The 21,181-nt window shown below is 47.2% G+C and overlaps 1 protein-coding gene across 3 annotated transcripts in view; it reads left to right on the forward strand.

The window, feature by feature from the left end:
- MID2 (midline 2) overlaps nt 1–21,181 on the forward strand; it is a 416,243-nt gene that overhangs the window by 343,549 nt on the left and 51,513 nt on the right. For 2 of the 3 annotated variants that reach the window (XM_032773776.2, XM_032773777.2), the window contains exon 8: nt 19,950–20,111. The exons of the other annotated variant lie outside the window; for it this stretch is intronic. In XM_032773776.2, the coding sequence (XP_032629667.1) occupies nt 19,950–20,111 (162 nt within the window). The remainder of the gene's footprint in view (nt 1–19,949; nt 20,112–21,181) is intronic. 3 annotated transcript variants of the gene reach the window in all.

Raw genomic sequence — 21,181 nt, forward strand, 5'->3', positions numbered from 1 at the left:
CAGAGAAGGTATTTTTCTTCACTGCAGCTTGGACACTGAGGTTGGTGCCAAAGGCGTAGAATCTGGTCTTTCCCCTGGTAACTGAGCTGTGTGGAGGAGGTAGGATGTGACAGGGACTGCGAGAGGAACGAGTGTCTCTGATTCAAACACTCTGACCCAAGTTCCTCAGTGAGACTCAGCGGCGGGAAACTTTTGTCTCAGGCTATTTCTAGAGTTTCTTTTGGCTGCACGGTGATGACAAGCGGGTGAGAGAAGTGTCTCCTAACACAGGGGAGAAGGAGAAACAATGTTATAAGAATCCAGCTGAGGGTAGTTAAAATGCATACTGTGTCAGGCTGGCCCATCACATCCTCCTGCTAATAGAGAGAAGCAAAGAGTTCTTCCTCCTGTGGCGTGGTGTCCAGCCCAAAAGGCCCAGGGACCACAGTCAGTACTGAGGGGCAGGCTCTCTGCCCTGTCTCATGTGGCTGGCGCAAAGGAAGCAGAATCCAACCTGTGGGAGAATCCCCTTGTGCAAGGATTCCTTGGCAGGCATAAGGCTGCTGTAGACGCCTTCTTTGCTTCCCTCCTCCCAGCATCGGTGCAAGGGTGGGGAAGGGGAGTGGCTGGACTGTGCTGTGCTTCAGCTATCCACAGCCAGTGTACAGTCCTGTGGGGGAGGGGAGGGAAACATTGTCAGCTAGCATCCACTAAAGCAGCCCCTGGGCTCTAACCTGGGCCAGGGCAGGGCTCTAATGGCTATTGGCACTCTCAGTTTCTCCTCTCTTTCCCCCTGTGGAGCTGCATGGGGGAGGAGATCTGTCCTTTGCTAGGCTCTGCCCCAGACTGAGGCAGAGCCAGTCGAGCTCTCCTCCTGCTCTCCATGAAGCTCCCGCAGCTGGCAGTGATGCAGGTGATAGAGCCTCTGTTACTGCTCTCCTCCCTCCACTGGGATGCAGCAGGTGGCCAGCACAGTGCATGTGAGCAGCCGCAGCAGGGAGTGGGCAGCAGATTCTCGCTGCACTCCCAGAGCTACGCCTGGGGCTGCTGTCAGATGGTGGGAGGTAGTACCCCCTACCTCCTCCCTGTAGGGACAGGGCTGCTTCAAGAACTTCAGTATAAACATCACCAGTGCTGGTTAGGGAGGCATATTCATCTAGGGTGACCAGATGTCCTGATTTTATAGGGACAGTCCCAATATTTGAGGCTTTTTCATATATAGAAGCCTATTACCCGCCACCCCATCCCGATTTTTCACACTTGGTGTCTGGTCACCCTATATTCAACTCACCCTCAAAGGAACATTGTACTTTCAGATCAGTTGCCTTGGAGGGGCACAGCTTGGCAGACACCCCTGCTGTACTATACAGGGCTCTCATGTTATTTTCCAAACAGCTGGGATTCTCCCGCCAAAAGACTCCAATTAAAAAAGAGGAGAGGGGGCTAAACTCCAGGTATTACCACCGAATTACCAGCAGCTTCCCTGTTTTGTACTTATAGCTGATCCGCAATGAACTCCACCCACGGGCAACTGGAAGAGCTCCTCAGGCCAGCTCCTCAGCTGGCGTAACTCAGTGTGGCCCCTGTACTGGTTGACGCCAGCTCTGAGTCTGCCCCAGAAATGTGCTGCTTAGGACACAGTTAGGACTAATTCAGAAAGAAACTCCCAGTGTGTCATTAGATGTATTTAATGAAGGCATTTCCCAGTAACAGTTGGAATGGGTACAATGCAAGTGATTTACAGCAGAAGGTTTGAACTGTCTCCTTTTGCCAATGAACTCTCCTGGCTGTGGAATCCCTTGTCTCAGCCCCAGCAGGGTACAGTGTTCAATCCCTTGGGAAGGAGCTTTTAGGAACAGAGGGGAGGCAGTGCAGACTAGTGCCTTGGACCAGCTCCAAGAGCCACACTGCTCTCCAGGGACCATGCTGACAAGAAAGGGTCTGGGTCTTCATTAGAGCTAGTTGGGAAACAGGCATTTCCCCCCATGGAAAATTTCTGCAAAAATTTAAAAAAAAAATGTTTTCATCAACATTTCCCAGGGAAAAGTTTGCCTTTTAAGCAAAAAAAACCCAAACAAACAAACAAACAAAAAAAACCAAAAATCTAAAATATTTTAAATCAGAAATGTTGCTGGGGTGCTTCACAGGAGTTGTAGTTTGGGTGCCTCATGCTCTCATTCTCCTCTATAGGCTGGGATCACCATTCAGACTGCATCTCCCATGATTCAGCATGGTTCCATCATGGGAGTCCCTGGCTGTGGTGTCTCATGGGAGATGTAGTCCAACTGGGGGAGGCATAGAGGAAAAGGGGATCTTTGAAGAATCGGAACTACAACTCCCATGTAGTACTTTAACTGATTATCCAAATCAAAATATTCTGGGTTCTGGGTGTGTGTTTTTTCAATGAAAAATTAGTTTCCTACGGAATGCAGACTCTTGTCATGAAAACATTCATCTTGTTGAAAATTCGGTTTTCCATCAAAAAAATAGTTTTGATGAAAACTTTTTGATCAACCCTCATCTTGATAAACCAATTGTAGCAGGTACAGAGAGAACAAGAATGCAGCAATGGGATTATACACTACTGGGCTCTGTCTCAAATCGTGTTCCCATCAGGGGAAGGGCAGACTAGCTCACCTGCCCTGATTCTAGTTGAGGTCCCTTTCTGGTCCTCACAAACTGTCGCTGAGTTTAGAGCCAAGGGAATCAACTGGCTTGTTTCTTATTTCTGGGGCAAAAGCACCAAATTCACTTCATTGGCCAGTTGGTGATCTGCAGGGCATTGAGGTATGTGGGAGGCCCTACCTATGGACTTTCATATCCCCACCCATCACCCTCATGCAGGTGTTTCTCTGAGAGCCAAGGCTGGCTTTAGTTTCTGAAGTGACTCAGGGTATGGCTACACTTGCAGCTGTACAGTGCTGGGAGTTACACCAGTGTTTCTTACAGTTGAGTAGGGAAAGCGCTGCAGTCTGGCCACACTGACAGCTACCAGCGCACTGTCGTGGCCACATGTGCAGCATTTGCAGTGGCATTGGAAGCCATGCATTATGGGCAGCTATCCCAGCATTCAGGTGGCTGCAATGTGCTTTTCAAAAGCAGGGTAGTGGAGCGTGACAGGGAGCGTGGGGGGAGAGAGAGTGGATTTTTGGAGCTAACACTCTATCAGCAGCTGCAAGTTCCAGCCCCCTCCTTCTCCCCCACCCTTCTCTCACTCACTGAAAGCAAATAGCCCTCTTTGTTTTTTTCTTCACAGACCAGATAAGCAGCCTCCCCGAAACGGACCCCACCACTGTCCCGCACACTGTGCTGCTTCTGTCCTCAAGCCCCCTCTCTTCAAGCAAACGCTAGCTGTGGGCGTTCCAAAGGGAGCTCATTCACAGCAAACAGTAGCTGTGTTTGTTTTTTTGATAAGCAGCTTCGGGAGCCCTGAGTTCACAACAAAACAAACAGAGGCATCACAACAAAACAAAGAGAGTTATCTTTACTTAAAAGCATTATGGGAAGGTTCCAGAGGTCAGTTACAGCGTAGTAAGATTATTCCCTGTTTACACTGGCACCCCAGCGCTGCAGCACCAGCGCTATTCTCTTTATTCCTCTCATCGAGGTGGAGTACAACCAGCGCTGTAGCCAGAGAGATACAGCACTCTATGTGCCTTGCCAGTGTGGACGGGGAGTGAGTTACAGCGCTATAGAGCCACCACCTGTGCTGTAACTCTCAAGTGTAGCCAAGGCTTCAGAGAGTAGAAGGGCTGTCCTGTCTGCACCACATGGGAGGAAGAAAATTAATGTCAGGTTACACAGTGAAATTGGAATTCAAGTGGTCTAGCTGGTGTGTCTGGTTTCTAGGCTTTTTCCTGAATTAGTGTGTGCTTTCCACAGAAACATAACACTCTCAGGCAAGAGGTGATAAATTTAACTCCAACTGCACTCTCATTTCATTGCTTTTGCAGCAATGTTCGTTTCCCAGCCACTCACTCCTTTTCAAGTAGTTTATTACATGGAACATCTGTGGCCTTAGATTCATAGACTTTAAGGTCAGAAGGGACCATTATGATCATCTAGTCTGACCTCCTGCACAATGCAGGCCAGCAGATATCTCACTCCTATGGCACCCACCCACTGCTGTAACAAACCCCTAACCTATGTCTGAGTATTGAAGTCCTCAAATTGTGTTGGAAGACCTCAAGCTGCAGAGAATCTTCCAGCAAGGTGACCCATGCCCCACATGGCGGCATATATACTCACATGGTGCCCGGGCACCAGCAATATTCAGAGCCCAGGGTCTCAGCTGCACCAGGGGTTATGTTGTCTTTTACCTGTAAAGGGTTAACAAAGGGAACAAAACACTGACCAGAGGACCAATCAGGAAACCGGATTTTTAAAAAGCTCAGGGAGGGAATTTTTTGGTTCTTTGTCTTTGTCTGGCTCTCAGCTATGAGAGGGGATCTTTTCTATCTGTAAGCTTCATCTTCAGTTTCCCAGTTGTAAGTACAAAGGTAACAAACAATAGGCTTTTATATGTTTGTTTTGTATTTACATGTGTGGTGCTGGAAGTTTAAATTAATCTCTTTTGAATAGGCTGTTATACAATTTCTTCTTTAAGCAATTGGACTGTATAATGTCACCTTGATACAGAAGATATTTTATGTCTTTTCTTTCTTTTTATATAAAGCTTTTCTTTTTAAAACCTGTTTGAGGTTTTCTCTGGTTAAGGCTAAGGAACAAGGGAGGGGGGAAATCTCTTTGTGTTAGCTTGACAGGTTTGAATGCAAGCCTCAGGGGAAGAAGGGGGGGGAAGGTAAATTGGCCCTCTCTGTTTGCATTCAAGGAGTTTAAGTACAGTATCGCCAGGATAACCAGGGAGGGGGAGCTGGGGATGAGATAAAGGGAGACAAGGGGAGGAGGTTGTTTTTTTTTTTTATATATATTACTGGTATCTTCAGTCTATTTTGTTGCATTTTCTTTTTTTTTGTTTTGTCTGAAAGCTTTTTTATTTTTTTATTTATTGGTATTTTTTTTAATTTAATTGTACTTTTTCCGTATATTTTTCTTATTTTATTAATAATTACTATTAACTTTTTTTTTTATTTATTTTTAACTCATCCCGTTTTATGATGCTTTTCCCTTTGGTGTGAGACTCAGGGGTCCCTGAGTCTGGGGTCCCACGAGAGGTTTTGGGGAGACCAGAGAGGGAGTCAGGCCCCTGAAATTCCGGCTGGGGGCACGAGATCAGATCCACTGGTAATAGCTGGGGGTTTCATAAAGCACCCAGATGTGGACGCTAGGTCAAGATTGGGAAAATGCTTATGATACAAGTTAAGACTACATGGTGCCCGGGCACCAGCAATATCAAGCCCAGGGTCTAGCTGCACCAATGTTTGAGCCGCCCTCGCTGCATCATGAACCCTCATCCCCAGCCCACCAGCCAGACAAAAACCCAAGTAATTAATCGTGATAGCACATACACCAAATAGGACCTCGAGATACGTAAATTCCAATCCCAGACGAAAAAATCATTAAACCACAGAAAACGCTGCAAAACATCAAAGCATCAATCATAACCTGTAAACAAAACAAAACAGTGACCACAAGAACTAAGTCCCAAGCACACAAGAGAAAAACTGAGCCCAAATATATCACAGCAAATTATAACGAAACCCGCATCCCACTCTGGCATAGCCCTGAGCCCCCTTCCACACCCCAAAACTCTCATCCCCATGCCCCACCCTCAAACTACGCCCTATCCGCTTCCCGATCCATCCCCCTAAACTCCCTCCCAGAGTCTGCCACCCCCCCCTCCACACCCCTCCATCCCCAAACCCCTGCCAGCGCCTGCACCCTCCTGCACCCAGCCCTCCTCCCCACCTAATATTCCCTCCCAAGAGCCTTGGACATGTAGGGGCGATGTTTTGGGGGGCGAGTTGGGCAGGGGTGGGTTCTGGGCACCACCAAAATTTCTACCATCCTGCCGCGCATGGTGCCCCATGCTGCAGAGGAAGGCAAAAAACCTCCAGGGCCTCTGCTAATCTGCCCTGGAGGAAAATTCCTTCCCAACTCCAAATATGGTGATCAGTTAAACCCTGAGCACGTGGGCTTGAATCCTGTGCCTCTGTTACTGACCCAAGCATTGTCACAGCCTATGTACTGTTAGGAGTTGAGCCCTGGCTGCAGATAAAGGAGTGCTAGTGGGTGCAAAAAAGGAAAATGCAATGTCACAACAGAGGGAGATTTCTAAATGAGCTTATTAAGTGCACCTTAAATATGCAGGAGGCTTCCAGTGAGAATGGCAGAATGAAATCTTCAAAGCTGATATAACCTGCCTATCCAGCCATCGTTGGCATCCTTTGTGCTTTCATTAAAAGGAAAAATCCAATTAAGCTTTTCTCTTTGTAGTCAGACATCAGCTGACAATTAGCAAACTTTACCTGTTCCTCCCACTGTGTTCCAGCTGTTAGACAGTAACCAGCCAAGAATCTCAGCGCTCTGATATTCTGGTCCACAGGGCAAACCATCTGTACAGTCACACTTGGTATTTGGCACTATACTGTTACCTCTTTGCATGCTTCCCCCGTATGGAGCGGGAAGCTGCAGTAGAGATGTTTTATAGCCATGTTCCTTTGTCTGTGGCACCATCTCGCCTCCCATAAAGTGAGACGCTGCAAATAGTAACTAATCTGGCAGTAAATTTTCAGTGTCTGGCATGGAACTTTCAACCCAAAGCTCGCTGATGTTAACAAGACTTCACATCTTTTCCCCTGAACATTGTGATGAGAATGGCAGTCCTCTAGGCTAGGACTTCCCATACCGGGCGCTTGTGCATTTATACCTTCCATCAAATGTAGGGGACCCTCCATTCCTTGCATTCTTCAACCAGAATATGGGAGTTCTGATCTAACTTTGGGTATGTCTACATTACGGGATTATACTGATTTTACATAAACCGGTTTTTTAAAACAGATTGTATAAAGTCGAGTGCACACGGCCACACTAAGCACATTAATTCAGCGGTGTGCATTCATGTACTGAGGCTAGCATTGATTTCCAGAGCGTTTCATTGTGAGTAGCTATCGCATAGCTATTCCATAGTTCCCGCAGTCTCCTCGGCCTATTGGAATTCTGGTTTGAGATCACAATGCATGATAGAGCAAAAACAGTGTCACAAGTGATTCTGAGTAAATGTCGTCACTCATTCCTTCCTCCATGAAAGCAACAGCAGACAATCATTTTGCGCCCTTTTTCTCTGGATTGCCCTGGCAGATGCCATAGCATGGTAACCATGGAGCCTGTTTAGTTTTTTTTCACTGTCACCGTATGCGTACTGGGACCGGGAGTCATTCCCATTTTTGTCCAGGCACTCCTAGCCGACCTCACCAAGGCCAGCCAGGAGCACTCACGGGATGATGACGAGGATGGCTATCAGTCATTGTACCATACCATCTGCCACCAGGGAGGGGAGAGGATGCTGCTGTTTAGTGCTGCAGCACCCCGTCTACCAGCGGCATCCAGTAGACATTATGGTGACATTGAAAAGAGGCGAGAAATGATTTTTTTCCCTTTTTTGGGGGGGGAGTGTAAATTGACAACATATCCTGACCACCCTGACAATTTTTGGACCCTTCAGGCATGGGAGCTGCCAAGAATGCAAATGCTTTTCGGAGACTGCAGGAAACTGTGGGATAGCTTGAGTCCTCAGTCCCCTTCCCTTCCTTCACGGAGCGCCATTTGAATTTTTTGTGCTTTCCGTTACGGTTGATTCACACAGCACTGTGTTGAGTCCCTGCTGTGGCCTCGTCTATCAAGCCTGGAGATTTTTTCAAATGCCATTTGTCATTTCATCTTCTGTAACGGAGCTCTGATAGAACAGATTGTCTCCCATACCAGCGATGCAGATCCAGTATTCCTGACGGTCCAGTGAGCTTCTTTTGGATTTGGGACGCATGTCACAACCGTGCTGAATCAGCGCTCCACACGGCAAGCAGGAATGAAATCAAAAGTTCGCGGGGTTCTTTTCTGTCTACCAGCCACTTGAATCCGAGTTCAGATGCTTTCCAGAGCAAGCCACAATGATGCACTGTGATACCGCCCGGAGGCCAAATACCGTCGAATTGCGGTCCCACAACCCTAATCCGACATGGGCATACTGATTTGCAGCCTCTCCTCTCGTCGGGGAGGAGTACAGAAATCAGTTTTAAGAGCCCTTAATATCGATATAAAGGGCTTCGTTGTGTGGACGGGTGCAGGGTTAAATCGATTTAATGCTGCTAAATTCGGTATAAACATGTAGTGTAGACCAGGCCTTTGAGTCACATTCTTAAGCAGCCACCAGAGTTCATATGACCTGGATCTCCCAGCATAGCAAGCACATTTGAACAGGCTTGGATGTGAACACTGCACATGGGTTAGAAGCTGTGAAGGATGGTGCAGCCACAAGCAGTGTGTTGAGCTGACAGAAAGCACCTAATGGGCACCAAAGGCATTAACATTAGGACTTGTATTATTTAAAATTTTCATTAACAGTTCAGAAAAGAGAGTAAACAGCAAGTCAATGACAATTTCAGATTAAAAAATCAATAGTACCCCTTCACCTGGAGTAACCCGTTCAGAGACAGGTGACGAGAATATTAGAGGTCTGGAAAAACTCTCTGTTGAAGAGAGATTGAAAACATTGGAATGTTTGAGAGGACACATGGTAAAGATATAAAAAATAATGACTCATCTGGAGAAGGTACGCTGTTCATCCTTTAACATAATACAAGAACATGGGGACATTCAATTAAAGGAAATACTCTTTCACACAACACACAATTAGCCCATGGAACTCATTGCCACAAGCTATCTTTGAGACCAGGTGCTTAGTAGGATTTGGAAATTTATTTGGATAACAAGAGCATCTAGAGTTAAAATAAAAAGATTTGTTTGTTTGTTTTTTAAAGGCTTGGGCAGGGATATAAACCTTCATATTCAAGGCATCAGCCAACCCCTGACTGAGAGAGGAATTAAGAAAAAGTTTTCCCCATGTGCAAGTAATTCCATAACTGCCCACTACAGACTTTCTCTCACCTTCCTTCAAGGCTTCTGGTGCTGGCCACTGTCTGCGACAGGATACTGGGATAGATGGATCACTCCCTATGCTTCTAAACTGGATGGAGTTTTGAACTGCAATGAAGATGAAGAAAGAACCCCCAGGGGCCACAGGGAAATCTGACGTGGGCAGAAAAGACGAAGATGAATCCATTGGGAAAATTGCCTGAAATCAGTAGAAAATTGGTCACAGAACCCCGGCCATTCAACGGGTGGGGTGAACGTGTAAGGCAGCAATGCCACAAGATACCTAGTGCAGGGAACCGAGTGGACAGTGCGATTCTGGAGCTGAGAGATTACAATGAGCAATGTCAACACAAAGGCAGTGGAATGGCTCCAGGTCACAGAAGAGAGGGTTGTGGAGCTCCGGTGAGATCACAGCTGGAAAATGGCATTAGTTCTTGGACACTGCATTAATAGAAGGGTGCAGTCAGACCAGAGGAAGTACATGCAAGAGCAGCAAAAGTTCCTGGATGTTGGAGGGCTTATGAGACATTATGAGAGTGTAGTTGTGCAACAATATAGGGTACACATGATAAATCTCTGAGGGCTTGGCTACACTTGAGAGTTACAGCGCAGGTGGTGGCTTTACTGGCAAGGCACATACAGCGCTGTATCTCCCTGGCTACAGCGCTGGTTGTACTCCACATGGACGAGAGGAATAAAGAGAACAGTGCTGGCGCTGCAGCACTGGAGTGCCAGTGTAAAGAGTGATTAATCTTACTACGCTGTAGCTGATCTCCGGAATTTTCCCATAATGTTTTTAACTAAAGAACTCTCTTTGTTTTGTTGTGAACTCAGGGCTCCCGGAGCTGCTTATCTAAAAAACAAACTCAGCAATTGTTTGCTCCAGCAGAAGCAGGCAGGGAATGTCCACAGCTAGTGTTTGCTTGAGGAGAGAAACAGCACGGCGGGGGGTGGGGGGAAAGCAAGTCCCTCAGAGCAGCTGCTTATCTGGTCTGAAGCCTATTTGCATTTAAGAGTGAATGAGAGAGGGGTGGGGGAAGTGGTCGGAATTTGCAAGGTAGGGAGCTGACACAGTGTCGGTTCCAAAAATCCACTCTCTCTCTCTCCCCCACACTCCCTGTCACACTCCACCCCACCCCCCTCTTTTGAAAAGCGCGTTGCAGCCACTTGAATGCTGAGATAGCTGCGCATAATGCACCACTCCCAACACCGCTGCAAATGTGGCCACACTGCAGCGCTGGTAGCTGTCAGTGTGGCCACGCTGCAGCGCTTTCCCTACACAGCTGTACAAAGACAGCTTTAACTCCCAGTGCTGTACAGCTGCAAGTGTAGCCAAACCCTGAGCGTTTGAAGGCTGCAGAACCTGAGGAAGGCAACTGGTCAGTTATTTGGGGCACAGTCAATTTTGTATTTCTTTATTGTAGCTATTTCACCTTGTGCTTAAAATAGTGATGCCCTGATCCTCTAAGTGCTTTAAACAAACATTTCAAACAAAATGCATATGGACACATACAGCCTGTCCTCCCCTTCTTGTGATCTGAGCTAACCAGCCAGGAGCTAAACAACAATGACTCATACCAAGCATTGCCCTAGTTACACCCAGGGATAGACCTGAGAGTGATGGAGCCACAGTGAGGAAGAGGAACAGTAAGGAGACTCCCAGGAAGGGCTTCCTGAGCATGAGATGTATTGGGTGGAGAGATGGGAGCAGTGTGAGACCCCTGCTTGGGCCATTTAAAACTGGCCTGCGGGAGATACTAGAAAGTGAATTGTGGGACTCAGTCTGATGCTGGCCCCAAGGGATGGGCTGGATGGGACCTAAGAGTCCTTTCCCATCTCAAATACTTATGGCATGATTACAGTTTTTGCTTATGGGGAGCGGAGGAGAGCACAGTTAGTCAACCCAGCCTTCCAAACTCCAGCTCACCCCGCTGTATGACCCATGGGTCTCAAACCTGGGTCTGCAGGAGCAGCTAACCTCCAACCCTTCACCAAATAGCCTGCTAATGCTTGCATACCTGGGATCCATGAAGCCCAGCCTCAGTTGGAGGCTCTGCCCCTGCAGTTCTATTGGTGGAATCCTGGAGCAGCTGATTGGCCTATTGTCCCTATTTAAGCCAGCAGCAGGACCAGGAAGCTGTCTGAACAACTGGGCTGCACTCTGTTCTACACTGTGTGCCCCAGTGTCTTGATTTCTTGGCATTCTGACCCAGTGTGACTCCTGGCATCTGATTTGTGATTCTAACCTCCTGGTGTCCTGACCCAGCTGACTCCTATCTTGTGACTGCACTCTGGCTCTGACTACTATGTCTGGCTGCCCACAACCTGTCCGTGACAGGCTGTTCGGACCACACTAGAAGCATCGGATTCCCCAAATGCCCTCCACATACACACTTGTAATCAAGCACTGCAGGCACAAATTGTGCAGCTAACCTCAGACAACTAGCAGCTGCAGGAGCAAGTGAGGCAGCTGAGTGGAGAATACTGTGCTGCCAATGCAGTGTGCAGGGCCTGGCCCTGAACAGGGGCCTGCAATACCATTGCCACAATGGCTTGACAGGAATCGGTGGCAGTTCCAGGGCTTCATGAACCAATGCCATCTTCTGTTCCAGGTGCATCTCTGTGCCTCTGACCAGGCTAACGCAGCCCTGGTAATCAGCCTGCTGACAGGAGATGCATTAGACTGGGCCTCCCTCTTGCTGGAAGGCCATAGCCTGGTGCTGTTGCACCGGGATGCTTTTCTCCAGTTGATGTCAGCCATCTTCAATGACCTGCACTGAGCGCAAGCAGCCGAGGCAGCCCTGAGAGGGCTCCGGCAGGGGCCAGGCATGATGGCCTCCTATGCAGTGCTCTTCCGCCACCCTACAGCACATACAGAGTGGAATGAAGCAGCACAGCCATACCAGTTCCGATGGAGCTTGTAGGAAGAAATCAAAGATGAACTGGCCCATGTAGAGATGACAGCAGGCCTAGATGCCTTTGTGGACCTTACCATATGCATGGATCATCAGCTGTGAGAACAAAGGGAGGAGAAAGCGGTTGCCTGCAACCTCCCTTACTGTGGACCATGATCCCAATTTCTGTATCACCTGCTGAACCCATGCAAGCCAATCTGACTGACCAGCGACTCACACCTGAAGAAAAGGAACAACACCATCAGTTGGGCTTCTACTGTGGTGAAACTGGTCATGCCATCTCAGCCTGCCATGTACGAATGCCAAAGAGCCTGGGGACACAAGCCAACCCAGAACCGGTGTGGGGAGCCACCATGGACCTTGAAAGAATAGAACTTTCCCATACCTTAGTCCTCACTGAACTGCACCCTGAGGCCCATCCACAGGCTTCCACTTTGCAGGTGCCTATCAAGCTGCACATACCAGGGGACCCTGACAGATTCCCCTCCAACAAGCCCTCATCAATTTGGGAGCAGCGAACAATTTCATGGATGCAGCTACAGCTCAGACTCTAAAGCTCCTCCTGCTACACAAGGCCATGCCCTTTATCCAGTTGAGGAGGAGATTGTCCTCCTGGAGGCTGTTATTCAGGAACACGGAGAAATGATGCAATTTGGTGAGATCCATGTCCCACATTTTCCCCTGATCCTTGACATCTGTTAACTGACCCTTCATGACATCCTCATTCACTGGTGAGAACAGAAATTTACCTTCCCTTCAGAACTCAGCTGACTGCAGGGGTAGGAGCCAGCAAATGTTGCACGCAGACCCCAGGCGGCTCAAGTAGGGGTAGTTGGCTGCACTGAAACACCTACTGGGAGAGCTATGGAACTTCCCTGCCTACCCAAGGCTGTGACAGTGGGCTCTGGCTACTAGGTCTGGCCCCCCATGACCCAGCCATGATCCAGCCATCCAACACAAGTGAAATGTTGGGGCTAAGGAGGGAATTTAACCAGTGAACTAGTGGCTGCTAGCACACACCTTCTCTACGTGCTTCTGCTAAAGCCCAGCTCGCATAACACACTTGAGTGGCGGCGCATAGCTGCTAGAGGACGGAAGCCACCTGCACTTTCCTCCACCCATGTTTCCGTTGTCATCAAGAAAAGGTCATTGGACCTCCTTCAGTAATCCAACATCCCCTTCCCCACAACTCATTATTACCTCTTCATGCCTTATTTCCCCCCAGCCCAGAAGCCAGCGCCATTCCTCCTACTCCCACCCAGCCAGCACCACAGCCCCCTCACATCCTCAGTCAACACCATTCCTTCACCTCCCACCCAGTCAGTGCCACTTCACGTGCTCAGCCAATGCCAGAGCCTGCACCCCCTCATGTCCTTAGCCAGTGCCCCCTCACAGCCTCATACAGCACCATCCCTCCACCTCCAATGCAGCCAGTGCACCCTCATGTCCTTAGCCACCACCAGCACCAGCTCACATCCTCAGCCAAGGCCAGCACCTCCTCCTATCCTTAACCAGCGCCATCCCTCCAACTCCCACCTACCCAGCACCTATGCCCCCTCATGTCCTCACTCAGCACCATTCCTCCACCTCCCAACCAAAGAGCACCTGCTCCCCCTCAGTTCCTTAGTCAGTGCCATCCCTCTGTGATGGGTTCAGTCACAGAGGCTCCCTTGAGACTGTCACCTGATGTGCTGAAACTACCTCTGAGCCCATTTTCCCTGCCAGCTTGGGACTCCAAAACCCCGTCTTGTTGAGCCAGACATGCTACTCCGTTGCAACACAGACCCAGGTCTGAACCACGCCCACAAAGCTGCAGACTTTAACCAAAATTGCTCAGCAGGTTTCCTATCTCCAGCACCCAGACATGCAGCTCCCAATGGGATCCAAACCCCAAATAAATCCATTTTACTCTGTATAAACCTTATACAGGGTAAACTCATAAATTGTCCACCCCCTATAACACTGATAGAGAGATATGCACAGCTGTTTGCTCCCCCAAATATTAATCACTTACTCTGGGTCAATTAATAAACAAAAGTGATTTTATTTAGTATGAAAAGTAGGATTTCAGTGGTTTCAAGTAATAACAGACAAAACAAAGTAAGTTACCAAGCAAAATAAAACAAAAACACACAAGTCTAAGCCTAATACATCAAGAAACTGAATACAGGAAACTGAATACACCCTCAGAGATGTTTCAATAAGCTTCTTTCACAGACTAGACTCCTCCTTAGTCTGGGCCAAATGCTTTCCCCTGGTACAGTTCTTGTTAGTTCCAGCTCAGGTGGTAACTAGTGGATTTCTCCTTTGTTCTGTTCCACCCCCTTTATAGCTTTGGCATAAGGCAGAAATCGTTTGTCTCTCTGGGCCCCACCCCTCCTTCTAAATGGAGAAGCATCAGGTTTAAGATGGATTCTAGGCAACATGGTCACATGTCCTGTGAGACCCCAAGTCTCCATTCTTCCCGGCCTGATTTATGGGAATACAGGAAGATTTACAAGTAAACAGAGCCATTTACAACCAATTGTTTTAGTCAATGGGAGCCATCAAGATTCTAAACCACCATTAATGGTCCTCAGCCAGCACCATTTCTCCACCTCTCACCCAGCCAGCACCATCCTTCCACCTCCCACACAGCCATGTCTCCACTCCCTCACATCCTCAGCCAGCACCTGCACCCCCTCACATCCTCAGCACCATCCCTTCACCTCCCACCCAGCCAGTGCCAGCACCCCCTCATATTCTCAGCCAGGGCCATCCCTCCACCTCCCACATAGCCAGCACTATCCCTCCACCTCCCACACAGCCAGCATCTGCGCCCTCTTATGTCCTCAGCCAGCACCATTTCTCCTCATTTCACCCAGCCAGCTCCCCCTCATGTCCACAGTCATCACCATGGACCCCTCACATCCTCAGCCAGTGCATCCCTCCACCTCCCACCCAGCCAATGCCCCCTCACGTCCTCAGTCAGTGCCACCCCTCCACCTTCCAGTCAGCACATGCACCCCCTCATATCCTCAGTCAGCGCCATCTCTCCACCTCCCACCCAGCCAGCACCTGCACCCCCTCATGTCCTCAGTCAGCGCCATCTCTCCATCTCCCACCCATCCAGCACCTGCACCCCCTCACATCCTCAGTCAGCACCATCCCTCCACCTCCCACCCAGCCAGTGCTCCCTCATGTCCTTAACCATCACCATCACCCCCCTGACACCCTCAGTCGGTGCCATCCCACCACCTCCCACCCAGCCCGCGCCAGCACCCCCTCATATCCTTAGCCATCACCATCATCCCCTGTCTTCAGCCAGCACCATCCCTCCACCTTCCAGCCAGCCAATGCCTGCACCCCCTCACATCTTTAGCCAGCGCCATTCCTCCACCTCGCACCCAGCCAGCGCCTGACCCTCCTCATGTCTTCAGCCAGCGCCATTCCTCCACTTCCCACCCAGCCAGCACCTGTGCCCCCTCATGTCATGAGCCAGCAACAGCAGTCACTTAACACAGCCATGCAGAGTCTTCACATAGATCTACCAGTGTAGCCAAGGTGGGTTAGTGGATTGTTTCCTGAGGTTTTGCATTTTTGTGGCTCTTTTGTGAAGCGTTTTTAGTTTGTGTTGAAATCTGCTCCATACTCCCCATCTCTCAGACAAATTGTGTGTGGTCCTTTCTGAAAATCTGTTTTCTAATCTATGTGATATTACTGTTTTTGAACTCCAACTGTTCCTTTCGCATTTCAATATATCATTTGAAAACATATTGGTAACAGCTCAATTTCCATTTCCTGCTTATGTTTTTTTACCCCTCCAATCTGTCCCACAATCCCAAGCAGAGCCCCTTTGGCTGTTTTTCTTGCTATACTCTTTGTTTCTCAGAGGAACTGTCCTCTGCTGTACATGCAGTGTGAGGTGTGGAGCAGTTCCCCATCTTCTTCCACATAGACGTGCACACATGGATTTTTTTAATACTTCCTCCTGTTGCACCCTATTCAGTAGGTTCCTTCATTCCCTAAATTTCCTTCCCTGAAATCCAATAGCAATAGCTTTATTCTATGCTTCACCCTTTACCAACCTGAATCCAAGTAGCCTGTAATCATAGGTTCAAATTTCCTTATTATTCTTGTATTCCCAGCTGGTTCCTCTCTGTTGATAATTTCACTGCTCTACAGCCAAAATGCTTCTGAAATAAATGTAGTCAAACTTTACTAATTCTGGGTCATTGAAAACAAAAATGATGCTTAAAATTGTTGGCTCTAGTCTAGCTGTTGGGCTCCAGACTACAGCAGTGGAATCTCCTGGCAGGTGATGTTAGGGTTTCCATGTTCCGTGACCGTCAAAAGGATCTTGTCCCATTCTTCTTCATGGAAGGTGATCTTGTAGCCTGCAACAACATCGATGGTGTGATAGCAGCCCTCAACATCATTCACAATCCAGATGAGTGGAGACTGTTCATTGATTCATCGAAGACGAGTCTTAAAGCTGTTTTGCTGCATAATGGCAATGTTTTGCCATCAATTCCAGTTGGTCATGCAGTCCATATGAAGGAAACCTATGACAACATGAAACTAACTGATGGATCCACTCTCAGTGTGCAGCTTTCTCGGTCATTGCAGGTTGTTGCTCTCTTGCTTGGTTGCGACTGGATACCAAAGTACTGCATGTTCTTCCTCTGCGAGTGGGATAGTTCGTGCACGATGATTCCCACTCTCATCAAGAAGTGCTCCGACGCTGATGGACCTGGAGGGAAAGCGTTCAGATCACCCTTGTTGATCAAGGCAAGATTTTGATACCGCTCTTACACATCAAGCTGAGGTCTCAGACGATTTTCAGGCTCATTGACAAACCAGCAGCTGTTCAAGTCCTCGTGAGAAATTGTTCCAGGTTAAGTGAACTAGATAAAGGTGAAGGTGTTCTTGTCCTCAGATTTGTTGAACTTTTCGAGATGATGCATTTGACATGCACTGCGTGGCAAGGAAAAGCGGCATGGAAGCCTTCAGTTTAGTGCAATCAATTTTCTTGAAACACAAGGCAGAAACTACAGTGTGTGTGGAAACCTCCTCAAGGCATCAAAGCCTTGTTGCCAACTGTTCACTAAAGGATACATTTTTGATTCTATCTTAGAATTTTTTGTCCACGAACTGCGAGCGTGAGCTACGGCCGCGGTGACGATTTCACGGACATTGCACAATGAGGAACGTTATCAGGCATGGGCCATCGCTTGCGACTATTGCTGACAGGTGAAAGAATGGTCTATTATGATACAGAGACAAGCCAAGAGAACACCAAGAGTAGACACTGAATAGGACTTCAACTAGTGTACATAAATAGTTTTTTGCTTTTGTTTCATATAAATTTTATTTATATAACCCTTTTGCTGATTTTTTAGTGTTACGTAAACAGGACTTGTCAAGTTAGCATGTTAAAGCACCATAAACATGAAGACCTAGGTTGTACATTTTGATTTAAACTTATACATAGACATAAAATGTAAAAACTTAAATATCTTAGAAACAGTAGCCAATCAGTTGTTTTAATTGTCATATTTGAATTCAGCACATCAAAATACATAATAAATACCACATTTTATCTCTGAAGCAGATGACTTCTCAAAAATTGTAGACCAGTGTAAGAAGTAGTGCTATGTTGGATTCTCTGTTATACAGGTGTTTTCTGATTTACCTGGGAACATCTTTGGTACCCATGCCTGGGTGTCTGTCACGCAACAGATGATACTTGGGTAGTTGTCATCCACCTAGACCATGGGTCTGAATACTTCAAATTGGTCCAGGAATGTTTCATTGTCTGTTTCCTCCAGTCCTGGTGGTCTATAGCAGCTGTTCACTGGAGTTTCTTCTCTAACTGACATTAGCATTTGCTTTTAGCACATGTATCTGTAATAAGAATGTCCGTCATAAATGCAATGTTCCTGTTTTCTTTTCCCTTGCTACTTTGAAATCCTGTTTTATTACAGAATATCACATAATGTGCCTGTATAATAACCACCTAATTGGGGACCATCAATGCTAAAAGAATAATCCACCACTGCTTCTGAACTACTTGAATAACTCCTTCAGCTGATAGCTTTAGTAGACTTTTAATCTCTTATATGAATCAGCCATTAGAGGGAGACAAAGTGACATATAACTAGTATGAGTTACACTAGCCTGTAGTGTCACTTGTGGATTAATATTAATTATAGCTGTACCTTCCTTTCCCCTTTTAATCTGTGAACACTGAGCCCCATGTGGTATTTATGTGACCAGTGGGAAGGTATTAGAACCATAAAGCAGTACAAATGTCGTATTTCCTTTTATTTTTAATAGGCTGTGTCACAGGGCTGTGGTGTCACCCATTACAACTTGCTGAGTGACACAGCAAGATTTTCCTGGAGGAGAGAGAAATTGTGAGAGGTGAACAAGCTCATGTTTCATTCAAGAGAGGCCATTAGGCATTGGTACATAGACCTTGTGCTGGCTTGCTGTATGGAGGTGAATGCCCTTTACCCTTGTGGGCTGTAATGGTAGCAGCAATGGCTAATGAAAAGGAATAAATATTGACCCAAGCCATAAATGCTGTTTGGTGAAATTGTGTATGGTTGTGGGAAATTTACACTTGCAGCCAGGACAGCAATGTAGGGGAGAAGTGGGCATCGCTGAGGGAAATGTTTTGTTTTACAAGAGGGTGGAAGCAGCTGCAGGGTTCCAGCACCATTCTATATGGAGAACAGACAGAACTGCTGTACTGACAGTGCTTCTTAGTTCCACCCTGGTGGGTTCTCCATGCACGCTGAGCATGTGTGGAATGCATGTGTGTGGTGCGTGGGGAGGGTCATCACATCAATGTTCTTTACATTACAACCCACTGAGCAGTGAAAAGGACACGCCAGCATGACAGGTTACATTGGCTGGTGAAAGCACTGCTGTGCATGAGGTGGCATCCAGATAATGAAATTCCACTGGCAGGCAGTGTGTTGCTCCCAGTCCATTCCCCTCACTGCCTTCGTTTATTACAACCAAGTAAACGCCATCAAGAGCTCACAGCCTTTCTAAGGTGCACTTCCTGGAGCATTTGTTTCTCATTTTGCTCATGTAAGTCCCCTTGCACAGCAGTATTTTATTTGCATTTTACATGGCATCTTGAAAAGGAGACTCAGTGAGGCCGCAGCATATTAGCAGCATTGCTCAGACCCTGTTGTAATGGTAATCCCTGTAGACAGGGAAAGCTAATTTGAGTGGCTGCAGGAGGGTGGGTTAAGTTTATAGGTGCTGGTTCGTAGAAACCAGCTCAGGTAAAGACCTCTCATTTGATAAACAAATCACTCTGCATTAAGGTACAAACTGCGAGCGCTCTCCGGTCACCTAGCACAGCTGCATGCTCCTCCCGGTGTGAACACTGGTGCTGCTCTCCCACAATTAATGGGACAGCTTACACCTGGAGCTCATTAGCAACCCTTTTAAGCAGCTCTAATGAATCTGAGTCCTAAGCCAGAGACAGCCCAACAATCAAGCCTCCCCACTCAGTGAGGTCTTAGCAGCAGCTATTATTTGGCTTATCTTGTCTTCTCCCAGGCATACTCTGCTGGATGTTTCATCTTCCAGGTGGCCTGGACCTGGAAGAATCTTTATATTTTAATTTCTTTCCAAAGTTTTCTCTGGCCCTCGCCTCTGTCCCTTCCCCAGATAACAACATGACAGGCTGACTGCAATGCCTGCATCCCCTTTCTCACCATTCCCTGGCCATGATGCCAGATTTGACTTATCAAGCTTCGCTTTCATGTGATAATAAAAAGAATCCCCCAGCAGCCGTTTTCTATCATTATGTAAATTTTCCTTCAGCTTCTTCAGCAAGTTTCTATTGTTAACTCCTGGGCAGACAGTAAATCAGTCTGAAGGATGCAGAGTCCATGAACTCCACTTTACCAGCTTGTGTTGCCTTTGCATTATATCTTGTCCTCTGACTCCATTACCTGGTAATAAATCTCCTCTCCATGCCTTGCTCCTGTACTGCAGGTCTGTATAACTCCATGGATAGCTGGATGATTGTCCCTAACATCAAACAGAACCACTACACCGTGCATGGGCTCCAGAGTGGCACCAGATACATCTTCCTTGTCAAGGCCATAAACCAAGCTGGCAGCCGGAACAGCGAACCTGCCAGGCTCAAGACAAACAGTATGTGCCAAGGCTTTTTTTTCAGGTTGGGTAGGAAGTAGAAAAGCAGCTTTATCAATCTTGGAGTTTAAAAGGATATTGCTGAGATTTTCCCTAACTCTTTAATTGCTGTGGCTTGTAACCACCCTTTGTAAACTTGAAATCTTTGTTGTTTCCTTGCTTGACTTGGTTTTTTTTTTCCCATCATGCTCACAAAACACAAAGGCCAGATTGCACGTGAGCCCTGGGCACTGCATGCTAGCTGGTGTCTCTAGGGTTGCCCCAGAATGCTAAGCTGTGTCCATGTTGCTTGTTGGATAGGGTTTGTTATTTTAGGGTTATTCATGAGCTTCTTTTTGCAAATATGTCTGTCTCTACTGTTCCCTCATCCCCAGTCCCTTCCCCTCTGTTCAGCTGTTGCATACTGTCTAAATCCTAGGCTCTGGGGCAGGGACTGTTTGGGCAAACATTTAGGTCAGTTCATATCCACTCTGAACCCACTTCTCCAAACCATATCTAGAAATCTGGCTTGGTCAAGTAGCGAAAGTAGCAGAAATCTGGTTGCACAACCTGTTCTTAATGAGCATCCCACATTTTTGGTGCTTAATAAAGTCAAATCTCTTGAAATTGACGTCTCACTCACTGAGCTTGGTGTCTACTGGTTTGTTAAGAGAGGGTCACTCATGTGAACTAGACAGCTCACTGGCTTATTATTGTGGGGTTATTTGGGAGGACTGTGAGGCATGTGCTGGTTTGTTATCATACGGTTATTAGGAAAAGAAACCTGAAAAGCATCTATATGGAAAATGTCATGGGCTTTGCTAACAAACATGAGAAAAAAGTTAGTTCAGACTTTGGTTCTCCCAACTTAAATTCCCTCAGAGGGGAGGGAAAGTGTTAAAGACATTCTAAAAATGGGAGCAGGATCAGATGACAGGTCCATTGACTTCAAAAGGAACAGGATTGGATCCACTCTGGCCATGGAGTAGAACATGATATATGAAGGATTTAAACCTCATTTCCCGTTAGCTCAGTAACACATCTGGGATGATTATTTCCCAATAAGTGGTGATTTATAATACAAAAAAAAA

This window comes from Chelonoidis abingdonii, chromosome 8 (genome assembly GCF_003597395.2).
Source record: "Chelonoidis abingdonii isolate Lonesome George chromosome 8, CheloAbing_2.0, whole genome shotgun sequence".
In the NCBI taxonomy this organism is placed as follows: domain Eukaryota; kingdom Metazoa; phylum Chordata; order Testudines; family Testudinidae; genus Chelonoidis; species Chelonoidis abingdonii.